The sequence below is a fragment of the Betta splendens genome, chromosome 24 (assembly GCF_900634795.4).
Source record: "Betta splendens chromosome 24, fBetSpl5.4, whole genome shotgun sequence".
In the NCBI taxonomy this organism is placed as follows: Eukaryota; Metazoa; Chordata; class Actinopteri; order Anabantiformes; family Osphronemidae; genus Betta; species Betta splendens.
In genome coordinates this window covers 4,172,541-4,193,827 of record NC_040901.2, presented here as the reverse complement: position 1 = coordinate 4,193,827, position 21,287 = coordinate 4,172,541, and the positions used below count along the sequence as shown (strand labels likewise).

Below are 21,287 nucleotides of genomic sequence, written 5' to 3'. Positions count from 1 at the left end.
TCGCTCTTGCGTGGACGGGTTGTCAGAGGGGGGGGGGGGGGGGGGGGGGGGGGGGGTGCTGTAAACACAGCCGTGGAGAATGGAGCATGCGACTAATTATGACAAATGCAGACCATTTCGATTATATATATTTTTATTATTGCTGCACCAGCTATAGCAGCCTGCCGACCCGCTCCTATTTTGCACGCGGCAGCCAGATAAAAGCTTCCACGCCACCAGTCACAAAAGTTCCCCCATTCAAAAGCTGAAAGCACGCTCGCGCTCGGATGGGCGGTCGCGCGCAACGAAGACAGAAAACCCGCTGCGCGGAAAAAAACGATGAGCTCAATCTCAAGTCAAACACACGCAGACAGAGCACGACCGGAAACAAAGCTCCTGTACCTTCAGAATAACGTTCTACAAAAGGGACTGTTAAATTAATTTGATTACGCTACGCATGTAAAAAAAAGTACAATATAAATGAACATAAATGGAAAAACTTAAAGTAAGTACTTACTATTTGCACAAAAGAGCATTTCTAATAATTTCTTATTAATTAGGAATTAAATAATAAGAATAAAATAATTGCTTGTATGATAAATAAATAATCATTGCAGTAAAAAAAAAATAGCTCACATTTTGCAAACGTTAGCGCTGAATTTCTTTTGTGCACTTTACTTTGAACGTTTTGACAGGAACATCTCGTGGGAAATCTCGCGCGTCTGACGTTGGGAGTAGGTGGAGAGGAGGTAGGAGGACCGTGGAGGAGGTGGGGACGAGGAGGAGGGGGGGCTGCTCACTCATTGTTACGTTACTAATCTCGAGGAGCGGAGGAGACCCCGTTGCTGCACGTGAATCCGGACGCGACAATCAGGTACGGAGCACGTTAGTTTATAATTTCCCGGGGCCGCGCGGTGTTTGTCGCCGGGCCGTTTATCCGTGGACACCACCTCCGCTGCCTCCCGGCCGCGGGGCGGTGTTAGGCGAAACACCGGCACAAGCCGCGCTTACTATTATTCAGAGCGAACTACCAACGCGAACCGTCTCCTATTGTCTCGCTGCGTTACTTGACATTTTGCCTCCTAATTCAGCCGTTTTTGCCGCAGTGACCTCCGGTTAGTGACTAAACGGAGGCGCCGGTAACGTTAGTCTGCTGCACAGACTTAACGACCAATTAATTCCTGAATATAGGAGGAGCCCGTTGATAATGACGCGCAGGTAGGTCACAGGAGCTAAAACGGCGAATTAGCTACAGTTAACCTTTGCATTTATGCTGAATAGAATAGAAATGAATAATAGGTACACAGTGAAGTGTGTGTGTATTGATGTTTGGCTGCAGCTCTGAGTTGTTGGGTGTGTGCTGTCACCTACACGTTAAACAGCGTGGGCCATAAATGATTCCTCTGAAACTGCAGCAATAAGTCATACAAACAAGCTGCCACTAAAAACGGCAGCTCACCTAAATGTGAGTTATTATTTGCATTTGTGCTGTTTGGTATTACAGTATATTGCTATTATTAGATGCTTATTGCCATTTAAAACAATGCTAATGTGACTGTTTCAAATGCAGTTATATTTGAAAATCATGTGGTTGTATTTTTCAGGTATTTTTGCAGACTGAATATCACAATATTCTGCAAAGCGTCAGCTGAGGCAGTCATTTGAAGTAGCAGCATCCTCAAAGCAGCACAGCATCTCTCAGGTGATGGAGGTCTTCTGACTCTGCTGCTAGAGTTGCCACGGCGATGGATGCGGCCTCCTTCGACAACCGCTATGTTAGACACACTGCTGACGCGTGACCCGACCAGGACGAGACCAGACCAGACGGACCGCCTGTAGGCGCCCGAGTCCCTTCTCTGAGCCTGATGCTAGCGGCGCTCAGCCCCTCCGTCGTACACGCCGTGCTCTGATCCCTCCTTCTTCCCGGATCCAGTCATGGATCTGCTGTGGGCGCTGGCGGTGTCCATGCTCACGGCGTGCGTCGCCATCCCAATGGACGCAGCGGCGGGAAGCCACAGTCTGTTCACCTGTGAGCCCATCACCCTGCGCATGTGTCAGGGGCTGCCCTACAACTCAACCTTCATGCCCAACATGCTGAACCATTACGACCAGCAAACCGCTGCTCTCGCCATGGAGGTACAGTACATGCTGCTGTGACAGATGTAACAAGATGCTTTGTTCCCGCTCCTGTTCTTAGACTGAGAGGTTTGACGCCGATAAATTCAAACGAAAAAAGAAAATTTAGACAAGAGTAGAACTAAATAAATTTCTAATTTTCAGAAATTACTACACTGTAATATTATATTGGCTAATGTCCAAAAGTGTAGTAATGCAAATGATTAAAAATAAATCAAATATTAAATATCATAAGATTTTAATACAGTTGTCACAGATATAACATTAATATAAAAATTTGAATATATGCGAGAATGGAGTTTTATTTCCGTGGTGCTTGACTCAATGATTTTTCTATTGTTGTCTGGTAAAATAGCTTCTGCCTGACAAACGTAATCGACAAAAATAAAATTTAAAATTCGTAATTAGCGTTTTAACCTGTATTATGATTTGTTCTTTTTTAAATTTTAAGCAATTTTCAAATTGCATCCAAACATTCATTGCCGGCTAATCTCATAAATGACTTAATCTGAACATTGATTAAGAGAAAACTGTTAATCTCAATTGCTTACTTCATACTGATTCCACCCTTCTCCTACTGAAAGCAATGAAAATTCCTACCTAAACCAATATGTTTACATTGTAAATGTGAAATTAATTACACGGGATGATTAGAACGAGCGAGCTAATGGTTGGTATGCCACATATTTGGATTGTTAGACTGAATAGTACATCTGGCGTATCTGTCAAATTCATCCAGCCTTCAAGTCTAACATCCGTCTCCTATTATTCTGGTAATTACCTTGATAATACTAAAATGTTTACTAAACAATTAACTCGGCCTGCCTGTTTATTAGCAGGTTATGGCCTTTCTTATACATACATGCGTACATAAATACATACCTTTCTTCCTTCTTACTGACATAAGACCACCCTACTCTAACAGAGTTGAAACCTTTCATATCAAATCATAAATCTCACACAAAAATTTGATGTAATTCATGTTCATATAAAAAGCTGTTGATGTCTTGTGCATCTCATTCTGAATGTCTACAGTATGTGTGTCCAGTGACTACAGCCTGGACACTTTCAAAGGAAATACGCTAGAATAAAATAGACTAGACGGAGTTTACCTTTTAAACTATATACGAGCTTCTTACCAATATGACCTTTTCTCTTGTTTTTCATTTTTTCCCAGTGTTCCTTTTACTTTCTTCCTGTGCGTGACCTTTACCTTTGCTGTTGCCCTTTCATCCTGTTTTGTGTTTTGTGAACCACGGTGTGTGATGACATAAAACCGACATGTCTGCAGACACAGACTGGTTTTCCATGTGCATACATATACTACATGTATTTCACAGGTCAGCACGGGGTTTCCTAAAATAATTAGTCTCGCTCACATGTTGAATAAGCAGCTCGGTGTGTCTGCTGCACTGCCTGCCTCATGGACATCAGTAGCCTAGATAGCTATGACTGTGGCTAACTGTGCTGAGAGTTGTAATATCAAAGTGCTAGCCTACTTTAATTCAGCTCTTCTAGCTCCAGGGACTGAGAGCATATTATGAAAACATAAAGCAGAGAATTAAGGTTTAATATTTGTCCCCGGGGCTGTGAGAACAGTGCATTATTAAACGCTACTGATTCAACTTTGTTGTCCTAAAGTGCTTTCTGTCCGCACATCTGGCAGCAGAGTCTGAGCCTTTTACCACAACACGCACAGACTCTTCATGTCGGTTGTGCACTGAAAGCCATTTTACATAACCGGCTTTTGCGCCGTTAGTCAACTTAGTCTGGTGGCGATAATGCCAGCCTGCTGCACTGGACCACGTCCAGTCCCAGTCCTATTGTTTCTATCTCTTTAGATTATCTAGATGTACCAGCTCCAGCATTGGACTGTTGCGGCAGGTTTATCCTCTTTGAAACATTGAGTTAAACGTTTAAGTACAATCGCGAAGCAGCTGCGTCACTTTGTTGCGTTAATCCCATTCTTTATGTCGGCTGATCTCTGGATTTGCAACGTATTGAGCAGTTATTGTACAAAGCTGCAACAGAGTAGATTCTCTGCAGGACTGGTAAAATACCCACATATCAGTCCAGCCATCTATTTAATTGAATGTATTTAAGCATATCCGCTGTAAGCATCATGCTTTAAATGGCTCCTATGTCCTTTTACTTTTAACCTCCACCCTGCCTGGTGATGTGTGGACCATCTGTGCCGTACTCATCCTAGTCAAACTGAGGGAGAGGTGGAGAGGTGGAGGTTGGGACGGGCTCTGTGCCACAAAAGAATCCAGGGTTATGTAAGCTGTGAACATGCCCTGTCTGTCTGTGGGAGCATGCAGCATCACAGCCCAGCTGCACTTATGGCTGGAATAGATGCGAATGTCCTTTCTTGTCATTGCTGCAACACTCACGCCCATCTCTTGGGCTCGTGCAGTCTGTATAGAGTATTTGTAGTCTGCTTATTGGTGCAAGTTAATATGTAATTCAGATGCAGTAGGCTCTGGTTTTGAGGCCAGGTTAACTTTTTACACCCAATCACAGTGTGCGGGTTGCAGCGAGCAGAGATCAGCACTTTGTGGTTTAGACGGTGTTCACTTTGATTGGTCATGGACCTACAATTAAGTCTCTTTTAGGGCTTGCGAATGGTCGTCGGGCATTGGAAAGCACACGGAAACCCAATGGGTTCCAAATTACGGAGACTGCGCCTCTGTTTGGCTTTTGTTTTCCAGATAACTCGCCCCAGATCCAGCTCATGGGAGAATTCAAAGCCTGTAAGATGTCGAGGGCAGCCAAATGAGAATTGACAGTTGATTTTAAAAGGAATTAGATCCACTGAATAGCCATGATAATGATGATGAATGCCTTCCACCGTGGAAGAACTGGATGTTGGATGAGAACCAGCGCCTGTCGTCCTTCCAGTCTTTGTTCCAATCCCCTGAAGTGGTGTCTTTCCTAGTTTCCTTTTTCATGTCTTATTTTTGAAAGTCTTTTCAAGGTTTAATTTTTTTGGCCAAAGTTGGGCTATTTGTCCTGGTATCATTATTAACCTGCCACAAATGCTGTCCTTTATTCTTTGCACAGTGTATCACACATTCAGGGCAGAAACCCAGAATTCTGCTGTTAACGTCTGATAAACTGGGCTTTTAAAAAACAGAATGTTTGGTCCCAGTGTCGGCGCTTGCTCCGCCAGTCATCACTGACCGCTGTATGACCCCTCTGCTAAAGTGGGAGCGCAGCCTCCAGGCTGGGAATCAGCCGTTTCTGTGCCACAATGTTACTGTGCCACGCTCATAAGATAAGTGGGAGCGTGGCGGATTTGAGTGGCGGCAGAAAAGAGAAAAGGGGAAAATCCCCTTTCTTGTATAGTAGAAGCGAACTGTAGCTACTTGATGAATGTAAAGCAGCGTGGGTTCAGTAAACTGGTTAAAACGGCAACGACCGTGCTTGCTTTTCGATGCTGTATTAGTTGGATCGTTTCGTTTCCCTTTTTGTTGGATATTAATCGGGAGAAGCAGCAAACACTGGGTGATAGCAGAGGTTATGAAGTCATGTGAATTTGTGCCTGTTAAAATAATGTGATCATTTGTCTGAATTTTTCAAGGGCAGATGTGGAAAGTGAAGGTCAGGCCCATCTGAATGTTTTACCTGATTAGATTGATTGGTGTGTGTTTCCATAAAACCAAGCAAAGCAAATGGGCAAAATTCAGTAATGACCTAGTGATTCTCCTGGTATAATTCTATTGTTTATTTCATTTGTAGAGTTTGTGCTGCATTTTTTTTGTATTGCATGTTGGTTGAGGTTGAAGGTTGAGTGCTTTTAATCTTCTGGCTCCCGTCTGCAATCGGCCTGTTGTCTCAGGTTTACAGCACTTCTAGATAAAATGTGTCACGTTACAGCTGCTGTGTAGGATAACCTAGATCCTCCATTCTGTGTGAATGGCTTTGTGAAGGTGTGTGTGTGCATGTTTGTAAAGTACAATAGTGTAGTATAGCAAGCTAAAATGTGCACCACACTTATTGTGTTGGCTGGATCTAAACACGCCGTGGTCTCATGCATCTTACCTAGCGTGACCCAGGCTGTAAATGAGCCTCTTGTTTTATCTAATGTCCAACACTGTGTTTATTAGCTGTGGAGTGAATGAGGAACACTTCCAGAGAGCAACTGGCTGGTTCACAACTGTTTTGTGTGTGAAAACGTTGCAGTGTGTAATGTCCACACACACACACACACACACACACACACACACACACACACACACACACACACACACACACACACACACACACACACACACACTTCTAGCTGCGAGTGACACGGCCGACTCGGTCAACCCATCCCTCCTTTCTTTCGTTCCCTCTCTTCACTCTCTCAACCCCCCCATCAGCCCATCTCTTTTGTCCCGTCCCTCCCCCTGCGCGAGGCTCACCCGTTGCCCAGGAAACACTCCCAATTGTGCCCTTAACAAAGCCAGCGGAGGCTTTCTTGCCTCCCGGGGGGTGGTCCCCTCCACCCCACACCCTGACCTCCTCGAACCCTGCTCTCCTCCCTCTTCCTCCTCCTCATCCCGGTGATGCATCACCCGTCGCCATGGCTCTGCGTTTGGAAATTTTGGGAATTGGAATGGTGACAGGGAGGAAAAGGGCAGACATTGTGGATGTGGGAGTAGCAGAGCAGAGGGACATCAACACAGTTGGCCACGTTGGACTTCTTTGTCAGCATCCAGGCAGACGACTCACTGCCTCTTTTAAAAGCCAATTACTTCAGCATTAGCAGTGCACATACAACCACACTTGGATGTAGATCATCTGACTACTGTATGTGTTAATAATTCATATAATTAGAACTTTTGATGTGATTCAAATGCACAGAGGTGAAACTAAGTTCAGGGCTGTTTTTAGACTTGTGCAATACAGAAATGTATCTTAATATGCAAAACATTGAGTAAAACATATTTAAATAAGGATATATTTTAAAGAGGTGTTGACATCACTAAATCAAAATCTTTGCATTCAGTCATTGTCTGTCATAGAGATGTTTTTTGGCCTAATGTGATTTAAATGTGAAGAAATAGGAAAACTGGAGCTAATGAGCTGCGGAATAATGTATTGGTGCTACAGTAAATAGACTAAGTTGTAACTTAAGTCCAAAACATGAGTTTGGAATCAGGGTTCGCTCAAAGTCCAGAGTCCTTCATGGCGATCAATTTAAAATGCTTCCATTAATATTTGAGTATTCACAAGGCTTTTGTGGTCCATCTTCAGCAGTTTTATTTACCCCCTATGTGGATGACCTTTTTTCCCAGAATCCACTGCTTCCATAAATGCCACATCTCTTTGTGTCAGCTACTATTTCCAGAGTGGCACATTATTCCACATTTCCAGAGATGAAAAATCCCCTAACAAACTCCAATGAATATATAATGACTGTAGCAGCCGGGTTGAAGCTGAAATTACATTAGCATACCGCCCCTGGGGCTCTATTTGACAGAGTTGAATATTACACGCTTGATTCTCCTCACACGGCCGGCTCTGGGGCAGAAAGCTCCATGACCAACCCCACACCGCTCAGTGGACCCGCGTTACACCAGCTGTTTCCAGTGTGAGGCTCCTCCAGGCCTCAGCACGATGGTGTTTGGGCTGCTGGCTGGGCTAAACGGCTAGCAGCCATATGTCAGTCAGGTCCTGCCCACGCCGACTCACATGATGGGTGGAGTGTCATAAAATGGCTGAATGGTGGAGATGGAGGAGGGGTAAGAAGCAGAGCAGAGTGATGGGTGATGGAAGAGTATAAAAATAGAAAAATGAAGAATAGTAGAAGGACTGACATAAAGAGAAGTCGAGTTTATCCCCTGCAGCCCATATATTTACTCAAGCATTATTCACGTTTTCAGCCCGTAGTACGGTATAGTGTTGTACACTGAGCTCTGTGGAGCATATCAGTAGCCTGCGGGAATGGAAATGACGAAAAGGCTCACTTTAGTAACATCAGATCATGTTTGAGTGGCTGAGCCACTGTCAGGGCCCACGTCTGCTCCAGCTGTGTACTGGCAGCGGATCCTTCTTCTTTACTGTGTTCGGAATGTGAAGTTCAAACTGAATTCATTTTTAAAGAGGTTTGAGAGGCAGCTTCAGCCGAACTGCCAATCTCACATCTCACAGTTAAATCCTTTGGGAATCATAAAGCTTTTGATGAATTATGACGGTGGAATAGATGATTATTTTGAAAATTTGAACTTGTGACCTTTTTAAAATTGTCAAAAATGTCACCTTCACCATGATAACAGGCTTTATGTACTGAACACTGACTGTGTGAGCTCCCAGAAGCTCGCGTCGCCCATCCGTCGCTGATCCACTCTGCCGTGGAAGTGACTGAGCAGTCTGACCGCCAGTACCGTGAAGCTGCAGCTGCTTCGAGGACCGGGCCCAACAGTCCTTCTCACATGAAGACATCACACGTGTGCGCGCAGACAGCCCTGCTGTCAGCAGAAGCATGTGTAGTGATCTGAGGCATATGGCGTGGACACGTTGCACTTAGCTTCCAGTCTATTAAAGGTGAACAAAATCCTGGGAGCTGCAGAAATCTTTCATTTCACGGCTGTGCACTAAATATAGGATTAGGAGCAACGAACAGCGATTCATTTGTTTACAGCAGGTCTGGACGACGGGTTGCATAAAAACAAAACACTACTGATTTTTCCGCTGGTACGTGTTGTATTTTATTTTATATTTACATCTAGGACAGAAAAGAACAGACTAATGGTTGAGGTTCAGCTGCTCTGACTCATCACAGTACCTCATGACCTCATTGGTTCAACACACGTCAGAAGCTGCGTCTTCTTTCTCCAGTTGAAATAACAAAGCAGACACTCAGACACAGATACTCATTGGAGTTTGCACCTAAAATGAGCCTCAGGTGGAGGAGAAATAAAAACGACTCCTGCTGTAAATGGAAGAGGAGTCACGGTCTTTGATGAAAACTATATAAAGACTCAGGCCTAACAGCCCGAGACACAAGCTGGCTCTGGCCTGTCCTTTCCTCTCCCCTCGTCCTCCGTCCCATCCCCTCCCCCTCCCTGTCCCCTTTCAGACCTCTGTCTTTATATTTTGGGGGAGGGTGGGTAACATGTGTCTGACCGACTGGGGTGTGGCTGGAGGGCTTTCTGTAAAACACACCCACGCCAGGCAAACATCCATGCCTCTCAATAATTAAACACGCGGGAGCAGATTCGTACATGCGCTCACCCAGTCATTAGCATGTTAACAGCAGCAGCCTGGCCCGGGCTCCGCGTGGACGGGTGTGTTAGCATGTGAATGATGAACTTCCGTTGGCGCCGGCTCGCGCGTCTGTGCAGCCTGTCGGTCAGTCGCAGCGTGCTCTTCCCTGCAACACAAAGGCCCCGTCAGCAGCAGATGCCGCCTTGGCTGCGTGTGTGTGTGTGTGTGTGTGTGGGGGGGTCCTCCTGTCGGGACGTTGGAGAGGAGCGTTCGGGGGGGAGGCAGAAATGATTGGGGTGGAGGGGATTAATAGAAAAGGGGCCGGCGTTGTTTTTGCGGACTCCCAGCATGCTCCACTGGTCCCTTTGTGCGTCTCTTCGCCCCACTAGTTTGCACTAAACTCGTGATGATGGTTCCTTTTTGAACTCCGTCAGATAAAAGGTGTTTGAGGTGTTTCTCTGCGCAGCCTAAAGGCCCGCCTCCGCTCATGTCTCCACCCGCAGCCGTTCCACCCCATGGTGAACCTGCGCTGCTCCCCGGAGCTGCGCATGTTCCTGTGCGCCCTCTACGCCCCGCTGTGCACCGAGTACGGCCGCATGACGCTGCCCTGCCGCCGCCTCTGCCTCCAGGCCAGGAGCGACTGCTACAAGCTGATGGAGGTGTTTGGCGTGGGCTGGCCGGAGGAGATGGACTGTAACAGGTTGGAACCGGGGCCGTGGCGTTTCGGGGGGGGGGGTTGTGGCTACAGGCTGTGGAGCTGAGCTCGTCTCGTCCCCGTCTCCCGCAGGTTCCCAGACTGCGACGAGCCCTACCCGCGCGCCGTCGACCTGCTGTCCGGCTCCGACGCCACCGACTCCCCCGTCGCCGTCCAGAGGGACTACGGCTTCTGGTGCCCGCGGGAGCTCAAGATCGACCCGGAGCTCGGCTACTCCTTCCTGGGGGTGCGCGACTGCTCGCCCCCCTGCCCCAACATGTACTTCACCCGGGAGGAGCTGGTGTTCGCCCGCTACTTCATCGGGGTGGTGTCCATCGTCTGCCTGTCGGCGACCCTCTTCACCTTCCTCACGTTCCTCATCGACGTGTCGCGCTTCCGCTACCCAGAGCGCCCCATTATCTTCTACGCCGTGTGCTACATGATGGTGTCCCTGGTCTTCTTCCTGGGCTTCCTGCTGGAGGACAGGGTTTCCTGCAACGCCGCCAGTTTGGGGAGGTTCAGAGCTTCAACTGTGACTCAAGGCTCCCACAATAAGGTCAGGCAGCCTGCTCTCCAGTGGGACGTGTCCACACATCTGCACATCCATCTCACCCGATCCGTGTTCTTGTTTCTCCACCTCAGGCCTGCACGCTGCTCTTCATGGTGCTGTATTTCTTCACCATGGCCGGCAGCGTGTGGTGGGTCATCCTCACCATCACCTGGTTCCTGGCTGCCGTCCCTAAGTGGGGCAGCGAGGCCATAGAGAAGAAGGCGCTCCTCTTCCACGCCTGTGCCTGGGGCGTCCCTGGGGTCCTCACTGTCACCTTGCTGGCCATGAATAAGATCGAGGGCGACAGCGTCAGTGGCGTTTGCTTCGTGGGGCTCTACAACCTGATGGCGCTGCGTTGGTTCCTGCTGGTCCCACTGGGACTGGATGTAGTGGTGAGCGTTCGTCTTTTAGGTGTTGTAGAAGGTTCAGTACAAACGGCGTTTGACCCTTTCATCTCATTGCTGACTCCTAGGTGGGCGTGGCCCTGCTGCTGGCGGGCATCGCGGCCCTCAACAGGGTGCGCATGGAGATCCCGCTGGAGAAGGAGAACCAGGAGAAACTGGTGAAGTTCATGATTCGGATCGGCGTGTTCTCCGTGCTGTACCTGGTGCCTCTGCTGACCGTGCTGGGCTGCTACCTGTACGAGAACAGCTACAGAACCATCTGGGAGACAACTTGGGTCCAGGAAAAGTGCAGAGACTACCACATCCCCTGTCCCTACCAGGTAGTGCATCCTGGGCTCTGTAATGAATCAGAACAATAGCTGAGCTTGTTTACATGGCTGATGTCATCTGGTGATGTCATATGTGCAGCGTAGGGAGGGAAACACTGTCCAACACTCACAATGAAGCGCTGGCAGCTCGTGTAACAGAGCGGTTAATAATTCAAACAAGCTCTCGCTCGGTCTCATTCTGTCGCTGTTTGTTCCTCTCAGGTGCCACCTCCTCCGTAAGCAGCTGTCTGCAAATGTTCTTGTTCAGATATTAATCTGTCTTTGTCTTAGCTGTCAGCGAAGTGTGAAGGCAGTGGAAGCAAGCAACAGATGTGCATCAAACACAGAGCGAGAATGTCGTTCAACTCTGAGAGTGTGCCTGTGTGCGTGCGTGCGTGTGTGTGTGTGTGTGTGTGTGTGTGTGTGTGTGTGTAATATTGGGGGTCAGCAGGGTCAAGCTGCTTCACATCATTGTTCCAACCATCTGAACACTGTGTGTGGTACCCAGCTTTGTGCTTTGCTGCTCACACACACACACACACACACACACACACACACACACACACACACACACACACACACACACACACACACACACTGTCGTCCCCCCACACAGTGTGTCTGAACGCTTCATAACACAACCCTTCAGTGTTCACCAAAGCACCCACAAAGCCCATCAGATGCGAAGAAGCCTTAGTGTTCTCATCTTGAAAAGCCTACCCTGAGGCTCAGCTTCTGTTCTGCTGCACAGCTCTGTGATGCTCAGCCTACCTATCAACACACACAAGCACACACACACACACACACTGCTAGCATAGAGCAAGATGGAGGCAGAGCGTTTCTTCCAGCTCGTTTCAGATCCAGCTCTGTAAACTCGTCACTCCTGGAGCTCCAGGCTACTGCGCTGAGGATGCTGGCTGCCTTATCGCTGCTTTAATGAGTGTATCTCTGCATCGCTGAGCCTCAGGTCTTCCACATAATGAGGCCATCATGACTACATCTGTGCGTGTGTGTGAGGGGAGGAAGTATGTCTGTGGCTGGGTGCCTGTCGACTGTGTTACAGCAGCAGTGAGCTCAGACTTACTGTGATCAACCATTAACGTCAGTAACATTTTATTGTATCTGTAGTTCAGTACAGCATTCATAGTGTGGACTCTGATGTTTGCCACCATTTTGATTGGTCATTTCCTGTGTGTATCTGTTTGGGGCTGAAAAATGCTAAAAGCCCCTGCTTCGACGTTGGTAAAGATAAAATCTGACATTTGAGCGATGTGCTGCATAAATCTGTGGTCGTCGCCTCACGTGCACACGCACACGCACACACACACACTGACTGATCTATGTTTGTCTTCTCTATTTCTGCGCTGCATCAGTCACCAGGAACATTTCCCATCCATCCGGTTACATTGTCTGTGTGTGTGTTGTACAGGTGGAGAAAACAAGTCGCCCGGACCTCGTCCTGTTCCTCATCAAGTACCTGATGATGCTGATCGTAGGAACTCCCTCAGTGTTCTGGGTCGGTAGCAAGAAGACGTGCTTCGAGTGGGCCAGCTTCTTCCACGGCAAGAGACGCAAGGAGTACGTATCAGCATAGTGACAGCGTGATCTCCGTGATACTCAGATCAAATCATTTGTAATTCACTTTAATTTGATTTTATTTATTATGTATATTAATAATGTCCTCCCATACGGTCTCGCTCCCCTGCTGCAGTGCTATGGTCAATGAGAGCAGACAGGTGCTGCAGGAGCCCGACTTCACGCAGCTGCTGCTCAGGGACCCTAACACGCCCATCGTGAGGAAGTCGCGGGGCACATCCACGCAGGGAACCTCCACCCACGCCTCCTCCACACACCTGGCCATGCTGGACGAGCCTCCCAGCGCCAGCACCAGCCGAGCCGGCTCAGTGCGCAGCGCACGCTCCAAGATGAGCAGTTACCACGGCAGCCTGCACCGCTCCAGAGACGGCAGGTGAGTCCGGCCTCCGCTTCACGCGGTCTGATCCATTCTACACGAAGCCGCGTCCCTCAGATTGCGTGTCCTTCTCAGATACACGGCCTCCAGTTTCCGGGCTGTAGACGACCATCTGCCCTACGGCAGCATGCCCCGCCTCAACGAGCAGGCCCAGTCCAGGCACTGCAGCACCACTCGCCTGGACAGCCTGTCGCGACACGGCTCCACCCAGCGCCTCGAGAGCCCGTCGCGGCACAGCAGCATCAGGGACCTGAGCGGCGGCACCCAAGCTGTTCTGGGCGTCCGTGGAAACGGGATTCACCGAGTCCTGGAGGAGGACGGTGCCACAGCCTGATCGGACTTGTAAAGCTCCTTTCCTGGATGCAGCAGATGATGTGACTGCTCGGGTGGAAAAATGGATTTTCCTGCAAGCTTAAAGAATGTGAGGATCCACTGGACATTTGACAGAACCACTGTGGAATCCACTGTGGCTTGAATCAGCTCTAAGGTGAAGAAGCACAACATGACACCGCCAAACAAGGGCTCCTGACAAGTGAAGAGCACTGTGTGGATTTCTGCCTTAACTTGTTTTCTCAGCTTTACATAATCTAATTACTAGGTGATCCCAAAAACTGGAGCTCAGAATGATTTTAGTTAGCCTTAAAAGTACTGGATCATCTTGGTGAAACACTGGAAAATAACTAGGCCTCACTGTTGGACCTACAGTACCTCACTGACAGACTGCACTGGCTCGCTCTGTACACGTACTGTAAATGTTGTATAAAGGACTTGATGAAGGATTTAAGACTTTATGAGGTGGTGAAAACGGCACCAGCCAGAAGAGAAGGTGGAAGCAGGGTTTTGTTATTTGCTGGCAACTATATTTGCCCAGTTTTGCACCTCCTCAGCCTCTGATGCCCAAAATATTCCCCTTGTAAGCTGTGAAGCGGTTTAGTGACTCTTATAACAGACTGAAAACACACATGGCGGCACAGTGCTGTAGTGGTTAGCGACTCCAGGTGCCATATTGTGTTCAGCGATTCATGTGTTGAGAAAACGTGCCAGAGCCTGGAGCAACCGAGCCAAGTTCAAACTCCTGCCTTATAATTGATGTTGAATCAGAACACAGTGTGATAAATGTTATAAACCTGTGCTGGTTTGATGAGCTGAACACATTTACACTCAAATTTCATGGCAGATTCAAGTTGTGAATAGTTAGTGTGACGATGTGGCCTGTGTAGCTACTGTAGTGATTAACATTTGTGCATAGATGTCCTCATTTGTAATAAATCTTAAACAAAACAAATAATGTTTTTCATCAGAAGAAATGACCACACAGAAACACTCTGGTGTTTAATTGTAACAGCCCTCCGCTTTATTGAAATACACCGGAGTCAGGTTAATATGATTTCTCCACGAGTGTGGCAGCCAGTTCCATACATTATTTTTGTTTTGACCTTACACCTTAAATATTTTTTGTGCAAAAAAGAATCTACAACACCTGTAGTGGGTTATCCTCAGTAAAACGCCCAAACCTTTCAAAAAAAGGAGCAAGTCCAAGAAACAACAAACCAAAAATCAAAAATGATTACATCTATAACATGCAAAACTGTACAAATTATTACAAAGCAATCCTAGAAAAAAAGTGTAATATGATATGAAAGAGCAAAATAATATAGAAGGTATTGAAGATAAGACCTCACTGAAATGCAAAGGCATTTTATTCATAATTTTTTTAGTTTTTCTTTCTTTAAATGTTTCCACTGTGGCACCTCACTATTCAAACCTCTTCACACCATTCACCCCTCAAACATTTGATCAGTTTCTATCATTTCACCACAGCCAGGGTTCCCTCCCTCCCTCCTCCATCCAAACAAACAAACAAGACATTCTCATCTAAATGAAATAATTCATTGGTTCTGACATTTCCTGAGTTTCTTCGGCCCTTTCCTCAAACTGGGATATCTGGGATCACTTTTTCTGTACAATATTGGCCAATAATAAAACGGTTTAACACCCAGCTAATACATTCTACAGTAACTCCAGTAGGAACTGAGGAAACGCAAAAAAATAAAATAAAGGGAAACAAACTGCTGAGGTGGCTATTTGGAATAAAACCAGCTTAGGCCCACTGTGGCGCTTCAAACATCATCTATTTATATAAAATGGAATTTAAAAAAACAACAACATGTGGAATGGATGTTCAGAGCTGCAACAGGAATGGACCCCAAAATACTAGGAAGGTTTTGTTTCCCTTTCCAGTGGAATCATGGAGAACCCAGGATACTGTACTTTCAGTTTCTCTGCTAAAACACTGCGCTGTCACCAGTAAGAGTTATAACAGTTCAGGACGTGCATTCGTCTCAGATAGCAGCACATCATACTGTTACAGTCAGCCCTGATCACATTATTCCGCTTTAGTTTTCTGGAGGATTCCTGGTGTAATGAAAAGGCTTTTGGCGCCATCTGCAAACGGCTAACGGGTTTGTGACTGTGAACCGTCCTGCTCTGCAGCCAAGAGCCGCCTTTTTTTCAATCCTACCAGAGAAGTAACTGACCAGAGAGTCTTAATTTCACACTCAACGGCAGCGCTGAGGTTCTTTCGTCTGCGACCAATGAGCTGGCTTTCTCACAACCTCCTAGTGTTTTTTTAAATAAAGATATTTTAAAAGAAGCTTCCAAAACATTACTCAGAATAAGCGAAGGCCGTGAGAAAGACACTATGTGACAACGTCTCCCCTCTTTTTTTTTTTTTTTTTTTTTTTTTTTTGGTTAAACAGAGCTGATCCAGGTACCACAGCCAACTTGGAAACCAGTAACGATGAATAAATGATCAGAGCCTTTTGACCTCAGAGGAGGAGCAGGACAAGGCATTTGCTGCATCAAAAAAAAAAAAAAAACACCACCTCGGTCCGTGTGTAGATACGTGTGGGACCGGTGGCTTGTGATGAATGCACGTTCACTACAATACAGCCAGTAGTGTTGATGCATGCAAGGGTTTTCTTTGCATCAACACAGAATGTGGAAAAAAAACACACACACAAAATGTGTCATACATACAATAAAATACTAAGTAAAATCAACGGGTTAAAAAAAAAAAGTGATTTAAAATGGCTTTTTGTGTGAAAACAACCCAAATTCACACTCAAAACAAATAAGCAAGCTTCTTTTCGTTCCCATGTAGCTTCTATAGTATTTTCCTTATCATATATTACTCTCTACGTTGAACCTATGTACATTATTGTGATGGAAGTCGGTCGGTTTGGTCGCACAGCAAAGTGGGAACGACAACGCTACAATGGAGGACACGTCCAGGAAGCAACTGCTGGATGATGTCACTTGCGCTGGACCAATGAGGAAGAGAAGAAGGAGCTGCGGCGATGCCCTACGAGGTGTTATCATTATTAATGCTGTCTTTAGCTTTTTGCTGATGGTCAAAGTAAAAAAAATATTATAAAGTCACTGCACTTAGTATCAGGGGCAAAAATAATAAAAAGATAATATGCTGACCTCTTTTTTTGTACACGTGTGCACCTACAGAGAACGCAACCAAGGGAAGCGGAGGGGGCGGGGTTTAAACTCCACCCATGAAGAAGCAAACTTCCCTTTCGTGGTCTAAGACTGATAAATAAATTAAAATGTTGTCCCCTAAATCCCAAAGGGTCTTATGTACACGTAGAAAGTGTTTTCTCTCGATAATAATCCTCTTCTCAGTTCGTTGCATGGTGAGCTTTTCAGTCGGAACGGATCTCTACAGGGGCCGCGGACAGAGGAGAGACGGGACGATTTCATTCCTATATCATATGCCCTTTGTGGAAAATCACATGCACACACGCTAGGGAGCGAACGCGCACACACACACACACACACACACACACACACACACACACACACACACACACACACACACACACACACACACACACACACACACACACACACACACTTCAAACAGGACACTACCACTAACAGATGACTGCTGCTCCGTCTGATTCGTAGTGTTGCTGGCCTGTTCTGGTCTGGGGGAACAGTGGGAGACAGTAGTAGGGGGGGGGGGGGGGGGGGGGGGGGGGGTGGGGGGGGGGGGGGGTTGCAACTGGCCTTGGTGGAAGAGGCGGGCTTGAAGTCCTGTGCTGTCGGTCAGTCGTTTGGTTGGGGGGCTTGTGTGGGTTAGACGTCTGCAGGGGGCTCATGTGTCCCAGTTCATCCGATCTGTGCTCTCCAAAGACAGGGACTTGGTCTTGTGTGGGGAGGCCGGGCTCGGGGGGCTGCTGAAGGTGGAGCTGTTGGAGGCCGTGGAGTGACGGGGGGAGTCCGAGTCCTGGAGGAGGAGGCAAAAAGGATGAAGGAGGAGAGAGAGGACGCATTAGGTTCTGAGCTAATGAGGACCGAATTACAGCCAACTAGCTGCTCTAACGTCCGGTCCTTGGACAGTGTTCTTTGCTTAGTAATAAACTGTTTAAGGAGGAGGATGGATGGAAAGTGGCTTCTAACCGCCTGCGCCCGTCATCTTCCACCACATTCCACATCACATTAGCAGATGAAATGATCAGTTGAGGGAAAACAAACATGCAGAATGGGCAGATGAGGGTCCAACCTCACACAGGATGACTGCACAGCACACGGTTCGCTTAAAGAAAGAGCCCAATGTGACGGTCGTCTTTTATTTAAATGAACCCAGGGCTGCAGATAAATGACACAGTCATTCACGTCTATGAAAAAAAACAGTTTGTGAACACCTTCCAGTTCAGTGATACTCAGGTGGGGGAGACTAACCTTTGTGTGACGATTAGATCTAACCTGAACCTGCACAAACATTTCTACTGTCTAAGGCTACAATCAAAGGGAGTTACAGCTACAGTCTATAGCTATCAATCACATAAAACCTACAGCAGCAACCTGTCACAACACACACAAGCACAGAGGTCAGCACAGATGGACACACGTCACCCACCAAACCAATGCCTACAATGTGTGTGACTGTGTTCAGGAGCTCATTTGTTTGAAATGTGCATCAGAATCCAGTCAAGCCATGCAGCTGCTGCGAAGTGAAGTCTGAAACACGGTGAGCTCCTGGTGGAGCCGTGGCTGCACTGTGCTCTCATAGTCGACCCTTGTGTCCTCGGCGGTGCCCTGACTAGAAAGAACACATGCTCTGTGACCGTCTGGGAGGCAGTGAGCGAACGAGCACCGTTCCATCATTCCATCAGCATCCGAGAATAGGCAGGTAGATGAGATGAGGGACGGACTGATGGTGCAGCTGGTGATCCGGCACAAGATGGGTCACGCCATCAGAAGCTGCTGATGGACAGCAGGATGTCTGTGATGTGGATGTACTGCATGCTGGTGGCTGCTTGGAAACCCTTTTCAGCATGTGGGCGCGTATCCCGTAACACTGTGCTCTCGGTTGTGTGTTTGGTGCAGACATTGCAGCTGTTGACATTACCTTCATCTTACTAAGCAGGGTCCTTAAGGCCCTTTTCAGATCGGGGGTCTTCTCCGACGGGGAGACCGCCTGCCACTGCAGAGGAGAGTTCAGACTCAGCGCCCAGCCCACAGACAGCATGCTGGGGTGGGACGGGGGGTTGGGGGGGGGGGGGGGGGGGGGGGGGGGGGGGGGGGTCAGGCAGGGAGGGCGGGTTACAGCTGGATGGAGGTTGGAAGGAAGTGAAGAATGGGGTAAAAAAAACAAAAAAAAAAACAGCGTCCAGGCTTATGGGCGATGAAGACAGGGAGCCATATAGGGAAAGGTAAGTGGATTTGAGGAAGGGTGGATGGAAGAGTGTAGAGCTGCATAAGCTAATGTCTGATCTCAAGGTTTTGTTTAGTTCTTCTACATCAAGGTCACATCAGGTAAATGTCTTTGTTTGTAATGTCAGTGTTAAAGGGACACAGCAATGAGTCTGTGTGGGCGCAGGTGTAGATGGAACTAGAATGGGAGGAATCCTAACGCTGGTAGAGGAGGGGCCAGAGTAACACGATTCCACTTCTACGACTCCAAGATCACAGAGGGTCACAGACGTTGGATGAGGTGAGAGAAGCCTGCACACAGGCTGGATGTTTGAGACTGATGGGACTGATGGGATGCAAGGAGGAGGGTTTACCACAGGGGAGCTGTGTTTAAATGTCTCCAACGTTTGGGTCTAACACCTACAATCGCATGACAAGAAAACAATGATGATCTGGATTTGGACTTCATACAAAGTCGATGCTGGGTTGACATTAACTCTGTGTTAAGATCGGCTCTAAGATATAAAACATCTGAGCTGATTCGAAACAGTTAATAAACTCAGTGTTGTTAAGACAGGATTAGTTATTGAGGCCAGTAATCTCAGTCATTTGTTGATCAGTCAACCGCACATGAAGCTGCGTGTTAAGCTTCACTCACCTCTCTGTCGAACTGCGAGAGTGGCGCGTCGCCACAGTCCATGCCTCCACCAGAGGAGAGGGAGCTTTCCGAAGGAGAGGTCATGGTCTGACGTTTGGATCCATAGCTGCCTCCGGACATCTCCCTGCGCAGAGCGCTGCCGTTCTGCGAGGACGAGCCTGGACGAACGGGAGGAGCCAACGGAGGGAGTCACATAAGGCACAAGTCTAGTATGAGTCTGCTGGAAAACGGGCTGCTGGTACTCACGTATTCCCAGTCCGCTGCTGGCGCTCATGGAGCGGCCCGGCTCCCCACGGTTCTTGTTGATGGAGGGGATGCTGACTGATCCACTAAAGCCTGCGCGGCTTTCCTGAACACGGACGTTCTGGTTTAAACACAGAGAACAGACGTGCACACACACAATGAAGGGACAGGAGTGAGGAGGGTGCATAGTGATAACCAATATGTGGTTTGGCTGTAAGATGTTCACATGCTCACTGAGGTGGATGATCAGTGTATTTACAGGACAATATGACTGTGACATGTGTGTCATGTAAGTTCTTTGAAATAGGTGATAACAGTAATTACGATGCCTCATTGTTTGTGCTGATGACAAAAGACAAGCAAATGTGTATTTTCACCATGGGCAGGTCTTTGAGGATCTGGATCCCATCGCCTGGTCCCATATGAGCCACATGGTTGAAGTTGGTGGGGTTGGAGATCAGCTTGGTCCTCATCTCTGGATCTCGCAGCATTTCTCTGTAAAATGTTCAGAGTCACCCATGAGCCGGTGACAGCCTGCCACAAACGGTGAGCAGAACTCTGAAGTTGACCCACCTCCTCTGCAGAAGGCGCTCCTCCTCAGGCACCCTGAAGGAAAACCGTCTCTTGTTGCTCATGCTTTTCACCATCTGCTTCCTGCTGTTGTCTGACGTCTCCGGGACGACCAGTTCATCCCCCTCTGGAAGATCGCAACAAAGCCACGAGGCATGTTCACATCAATGACTACAAAGCGTGTCAGGTTTGCTGTGGTGGCAGAGAATGGCCTGACAGTCTTTTTATAGTTGGTTAAGACATAAAACTTCAGTCCAGCTTCAGTATTTGTTCAGATTCTAGCAATCAATAAGGTATAGATCTCCAATCTCCCTGTTGTTCCTCTTGTTTAGTATTATGCTTATTCACAGGAAACCTGTACAAATTCTTACCGGCCATTTTGTTTCTAAAGTAGATAAGCCGAACTGTCTCTAGTCCCAGCAGATTCAGAGAGCCATCAACATTCAGAGGTCGCACCTTGAAGGAGAGTTAAGAGACTTTCAATACATGATTGTGTTCTAACCAACAATTTCTACATTTTTAATTAATAAAAACTGAATTTTTCTCTATAAATCTGGATTTTATTCATAATGTGGTAGAGTAGGAATAAATAAATAACTCATTTAATCCACTAGGTGGCGCCAGAGATTGTCTCATCTGACATTTTTCTGCTGAAGCGTTGGTCAGATCACATCCACAGTACGTAGCAGCTCGCAGTACTGACCTTCTTGAGAGGAATGGTCTGAATCCATTCCATAGTGTTGACATCAAACACGTCCACAGCATTCTCGCTATACACCGACAGGTAGGGAGCATTGTAGCCTGGAAAGAAGACACCATTCACAGTCTGTTTCTGTTTTTAAAACCTCCTGTTTGAGTTCCGCCTAA

The 21,287-nt window shown here is 47.3% G+C and overlaps 2 protein-coding genes across 9 annotated transcripts in view; one reads left to right on the top strand and one right to left on the bottom strand.

Annotated features, from left to right (window-relative positions):
* The first annotated feature begins 699 nt into the window (after positions 1 to 699).
* Positions 700 to 17,165, top strand: fzd3a (frizzled class receptor 3a). The gene is made up of 9 exons (XM_029140291.3): positions 700 to 853; positions 1,584 to 2,115; positions 9,816 to 10,012; positions 10,100 to 10,562; positions 10,649 to 10,948; positions 11,029 to 11,280; positions 12,698 to 12,846; positions 12,980 to 13,237; positions 13,316 to 17,165. Exons 2-9 carry the CDS (start codon positions 1,915 to 1,917, stop codon positions 13,572 to 13,574), a joined length of 2,079 nt encoding a protein of 692 aa, XP_028996124.1. The 5' UTR covers positions 700 to 853; positions 1,584 to 1,914; the 3' UTR covers positions 13,575 to 17,165.
* A 115-nt stretch (positions 17,166 to 17,280) lies between these two features.
* The window catches only part of cdc42bpab (CDC42 binding protein kinase alpha (DMPK-like) b), a 47,686-nt gene continuing 43,679 nt past the window's right edge, over positions 17,281 to 21,287 (bottom strand). For 4 of the 8 annotated variants that reach the window (XM_055506325.1, XM_055506324.1, XM_029140275.3 and 1 more), the window contains 8 exons: positions 21,124 to 21,221; positions 20,792 to 20,876; positions 20,424 to 20,547; positions 20,228 to 20,345; positions 19,854 to 19,971; positions 19,608 to 19,765; positions 18,666 to 18,740; positions 17,281 to 17,540 (listed from right to left, as the gene is read on the bottom strand). In XM_055506325.1, the coding sequence (XP_055362300.1) occupies positions 17,409 to 17,540; positions 18,666 to 18,740; positions 19,608 to 19,765; positions 19,854 to 19,971; positions 20,228 to 20,345; positions 20,424 to 20,547; positions 20,792 to 20,876; positions 21,124 to 21,221 (908 nt within the window). In that variant the 3' untranslated portion in view covers positions 17,281 to 17,408. Of the gene's footprint in view, positions 17,541 to 18,665; positions 18,741 to 18,817; positions 19,370 to 19,607; positions 19,766 to 19,853; positions 19,972 to 20,227; positions 20,346 to 20,423; positions 20,548 to 20,791; positions 20,877 to 21,123; positions 21,222 to 21,287 lie in introns of those variants that run through there. The other 4 variants (XM_055506326.1, XM_029140281.3, XM_041069403.2 and 1 more) reach the window with 2 other exon arrangements.